Source organism: Henckelia pumila, chromosome 2 (assembly GCF_033568475.1).
Source record: "Henckelia pumila isolate YLH828 chromosome 2, ASM3356847v2, whole genome shotgun sequence".
Classification (NCBI taxonomy): domain Eukaryota; kingdom Viridiplantae; phylum Streptophyta; class Magnoliopsida; order Lamiales; family Gesneriaceae; genus Henckelia; species Henckelia pumila.
This window is the reverse complement of record NC_133121.1, coordinates 109,193,379-109,198,744: the sequence shown is the minus strand read 5'-3', so window position 1 is coordinate 109,198,744 and position 5,366 is coordinate 109,193,379. Positions and strand designations below refer to the sequence as shown.

The 5,366-nt window shown below is 30.2% G+C and overlaps 1 protein-coding gene across 1 annotated transcript; it reads left to right on the top strand.

Moving 5' to 3' along the window:
- The first annotated feature begins 3,596 nt into the window (after window positions 1–3,596).
- Window positions 3,597–5,162, top strand: LOC140878134 (uncharacterized). The gene is made up of 4 exons (XM_073281745.1): window positions 3,597–4,082; window positions 4,167–4,334; window positions 4,417–4,849; window positions 5,086–5,162. The coding sequence occupies exons 1-4, from the start codon at window positions 3,597–3,599 to the stop codon at window positions 5,160–5,162; spliced, it is 1,164 nt and encodes a 387-aa protein (XP_073137846.1).
- Window positions 5,163–5,366: the final 204 nt, after the last annotated feature.

Here is a 5,366-nt window from a genome sequence, read left to right as displayed (position 1 = left end):
ACGAAACCTTGATATATTTTATTCATGAGATTTGATTCGTAGTAATCTTTATTAAGTATCAATCTTTGATCTGTTTTATTTTATGTTTGTATGCGAGATTTTAGGATTGGCCATCTTAGGATTTTGTATTGCGAGCGATAGCTAAATTAAAATTCAAATCCGTAATTGTTTGAATAAACTAATTTGCAAAGCAACTACGTGTGATAATTTCTGCTGTTGAATTTATTATCTCGTAGGATCAATTATTGACTAGGCTAAATACAACCGCTGGTGTTTGTGTTGTCTAGGTTCGTCAGTTTTACTAGTTTGAATGCTACCGTGAATTTAAATCTAGATTGCTGTTATCGGGTTAATTCATTGGTAAGGGTTAATTTTGAATGCTGTTTTCTAATTAACTAAAATTACGGTGAAACGGAAATTGAATTTTCAATGGCGAATATTTAATAAGATTAATTATTTTTAGAGAATCGATGAGTGAATGAATGAATATCAAGGGTGTAGTCGACCGATACCAAGTCTCGTCTCCTGTTGATTTTCTCCAGTCTTTTATTTAATTTTGCATGTTAGTGAATTTTAATTGTTTAAAAGTTTCAGTAGTTAATCTCAACCTCAAAACCCCCATTTTATTTATTTAAGAACACATTGAATTTTCCTTTCCTCGTGGGAACAATCCCTACTCACACTACTGCATTATTTGTTTATCTGATTGAGTCGGGTAATTTGGGCGTGACACGATTAAGCGCTACCACTGCCCTTAATTAAAAATTTAAAACCTTATCAACTCTCAAATCTTTGTAAACAAATTGTGTCATTATCTTTTATAAGAAATTGAAAATTAATAATTTAAAATTGGTTTGAAACAGAAGATGATCATGAATATGATATATTTCATGAATTTCATATAAATAATTTTGATTTAACTATTTTCGAATCAGTTTATCAATTAAAATTCATAATAGTAACCAATGAATGAAACCAAGTTTGATTCAAATCATTTATTTGTTATAAATAAATTTTGTCATTTCCACAACCTGGAAAAATTCTAAAATATGCCTGGTATGACTATCAAACAAGAAATAATTAATTTAAAAGAAAAACTTATAAATTTGAGAAATAAAAGTAAGACTTTATTAAATACAGATCCAGTATGTATTCAGATCTACAATGAAATTTATACAATAAATCAACGATTATTTCTTTTAGAAAACCAATTTATCGAACAATATGATCCTGTTATCAGAGCCAGAGTTAGAAGATCAAGGATTAAATTCATAACTAACAGTTCTAAAAATTTTATGGCTTCAGGATCTAAGAAATCCAAATCACCTCTAGGAAAATAATTTGAAGAAACATTTAAAGAAAAAGTATGTTCATAAGATCTAGAAATTAGATTCAAGAACAAAAATACTGGATCAATAAGAGATGTACTTTAGTACAATCAAAATATAAACTTAGCATATTTAATATGGCTACTAAGAACATTAGTTTTAGAATAGATATGACTAAAGAACAATTAAAGGCTCATGAAAGAGCCCTAAATCACTCTTCAATCTTGAAGAAGATGATTTAATAATTCAAGATATAGCAGATATTGAACAAAGATTAATAAATCTCAAAAAAAAAATATCTTCTGTTATTTATTAATGGCAGATCTGGAAATCGAAGAGTTTGAGAATAATAAAGAATATGATTTAAATATCACATTCAATCAACAAAAGTTTTTAGAAATTAAAAAATTTAAAAACGACAGTTCTTCGCAACAATTTCTAATCAGTCAGGGAGTTTTTACTAAAATATCTCAAACATTAAACCCAAGAAATAGTCATATATTTTATTCTCTAAAAACAAAAAACAAAAAAAATCTTTACGAATAAATCTTGAACATAAAAATGAAATACTGCTTCTAATAGCAACAGAGGTAGAGTCAATTATGAAACAAGCAACAAAATATGAAAGAAATAAACTAAAATATATATATATTTATCGAAGGACTTGAAATAATAGTTTCATCTCATTTCAGAGAAGGAATTGATTCACCAATTGAAATTATTGTACGAGATAAACGACTATGAAGATTCCATATTAGGAATAATTACAGGAAATTTATGTTATTCAAAACTTAAATTTTATTTATATCCACAATTTTCAGGGAAATTTAGGTATATGACCTCCCCACACTGACTATTTAAAAAAATGACCTCTTTATTAAAATTGACACGTTAGGCCAAAATTTCCCTCCATATATGCATATATTCATATTAAACTATCATATTTATATTTGAATATCAATTTATTTTTTTAACGGGTCAAACAAAACAAAAGAAGAGGAAACGGGTCATTATAAATAACCCTACCCCATCATTCCATCTCTCGGCGCCTCGTTCTGTTCTCTCCCTCGAAATCTTTTCCAACAACCACACCCATTTTCTGGTTTTTACGTTAAAAAATCTTTGATTGCAAGAGGTAATATTGGGATACAAGATTTTTCTTGTTATTTACTGCTCTTTACCATGTGGATTTTATTTGATGTATAATTTTTGTTTTTTTGTTGGAAAGGGTAACAAGCGAAGATAAATCAGAGAAAAGTGAGAATGGAGCAAGAAAAAGTTTGGGTAAGTATAAATATAAGGCTATAGGCACCTGTTTTCTCTTACTTTTGTTATACATGTTTAACCGAATTTGGAGGGGAATCAAGAAAACACAGCATAAAGCAATAACTAGAAAATGAATCGACATCTAACTTCTGCAGAGACGATTAAGGTTTGTGAATAGAGCAAAAAAAAAAAAAGAACAATAAACAGAAACTCTGACTTTTGAATTTTGAATAAATTTTATTTACCCATGATTTGTTGAAGAATGGAGAAGAAAAAGTTTGGGCTAAGTGTAAATATAATCTTATAGGCACCTAAGATTTGTCTTGAAGAAATTTTGTTTACCCAGATTTGTTGGACCACCGAGCCAACTACATTCAGACAAAGTTAACTCCAACTAGAAAGATAAATAATAAATTGAAAAAACAAAACATTATTTATTTTTATGTTATGTACATTCACATCACTGAAGTGTTCCATGTTGTGTCTGTAACAAGCTTCTAAAGCACTCCACAGCAATAATGCCTTGGTAAATATAATGTGGATTACCCGAATGTATTTTTGGGGTTGAACAAAGTGTCAAAAAAATTTTAATGCAAGTTTAATTAGATTTTTTTTAGTACAGTTTTAATTAGATTTAAGTTTGCTAAGCTTGCGGAATCGTTAATGTCACGATTACATTTTGCCGTGGGATCATCTGATACATTTTTTGTGTTGAATATGTTTGATTAAAATTATTATTTATCAATATGCATGCAGATACAACTAAAGACACAATTATCAAGAAGTACACACTTTGATTGTAAACTTTCAGTGCAGTCACGTTATAATATAGTATCAGAAACTATATTGCAAAATCTGAATGAGGCAGAGCTTGATTTCATGATTTTGAGAACTCAATTTGGGAATCTCATAAAGTGTGCTGAAGATTTCAATATATCTAGTCAAATTTTGTGGTATTTAATGCTCCGACAGACATATATAAGAAACAAAAAAGAGTTTTGGATGGTTGTTCGCAAGAGGCCGATAAGATTTTCGATGTTGGAGTATGGTTTGATAACAGGACTTGATTGTTCTAATAATTTTCCGATGATTGTGGATAACATGAAATTTTATCAGAGACATTTCAATGGAATGAAGCAAGTTTTTTTGGATGATGTAAAGGATCGATTAGTAGAAATCAATTGTGAATATGCAAATAATGTAAATCTAGAAAAGGTGAAGTTGGCCTGTTTGTTTTTTGTTGCTGGTGTTCTTTGGCCCATAAGGAAAAAAAAGAACCCACCTATAGATTTGAAGTTGATGCAGCTGGTTGAAGATTTAGAAAATTTTAACAAGTACCCATGGGGTACAGTAGCATTTAAGGAAGTTTTGAGGAGTTTGAGAAAAAACATGAGTGAAAAAGAAAAAGAACTTATAAAATCAAAGAAATCAAAAAAATGTGCCAGAGGTGCAAGTTATAATCTCAGTGGATTCCTCCAACCATTACAAGTAAGTGAAATTAATGCATTGTTTGGTATGGTTTATATTAATGTTTATATGTCTATTAACTTATCTTATTATTTACTAATTTAGATACTTGCCTATGAATGTATACCTGGTATTGCAAGCACGTTTGCTAAGTTGAAAGAGGGCAATGACTTACAACTTCCTCGAATGTGTCGATGGATGACTAACAAATGGAATAAAAAAGCAGCACCGACACATGTGAAGATAGTTGCAGCTGCAAACTCATCTGAAAAGGTAAGTATTAAATTATTTATAATATGTAGTTGAGATTATAAGGTATTGAATTTACATTTATGGATTTAAATTAAATGTGCAGGATATTATTGGTATGTTGACACCAACCGCCGATGAATTATTTTCCTCATATTATATAAATGGTGAATTTAAAGATTCTTCCCCAGATGCAGTTGTGGAGAAAATTGTTGAGTTGATGTTACAGGGAAAGGCTGTTTATTGTAGACAATCTCGTGTAGATGATGGTGCATCTACCCAACCATGCCCTCAACACAATTCTACTGTAAATGGTACATCCAAAATCCATGATTATGTTGAAACAAAGAGTGTCATTATGGAAACGATGCAACACATTGACTCCAAACTAGAAAAGATGGAATCCCGTATTGAACGGATGGAACTCCACTTGAACCAAAGATTTTCACAACTAGAGGAAAACTTGAAAATAGTGATGGAGCATATGAGAAAGTCCACTAGAGGACTAGAGCACAAACCCGTGCAAAAAACCCTCAAAGGTAGTTTTTATTCTTTTTTTTTTTTCATATTTATGTTATTGCATTTTTATGTGATTTAAGAATAACAACAGATCATGGTGTTGTTGAATTGGACTTTGTGATTCCACCAGAGAAACGACGAAAGATAGAAAGTCCACTACAACACACACCTCTACAAGAGGCCCGCAAAGGTAGTTCTGATTTTGTTTTCCCATATTTCTGTTATGAATTTTTACGTGATTTAAAAATATTAACAGATCGTGGGATGGTGGTTGCATTGGACGAAGCGGTTATTTCTCCATCACAATCCATTCCAAGTTTGGCACCCATTTAGCCAAACGTGGGTTAAGTTTGAACGAATATATATGGTAGATTTTATGACATATTGTAATGGTATCTTAGCCGAGGCACTACTTAATTATTTTGTTTCAAGGATTCAGAAGTATTACTTTGGGTTAGTTCATTCTACATTGATTCTTTTACTAATTTTAAATATATGTTTGAAAACAAATTTTATTCAAAAAAAAAATATTATGTT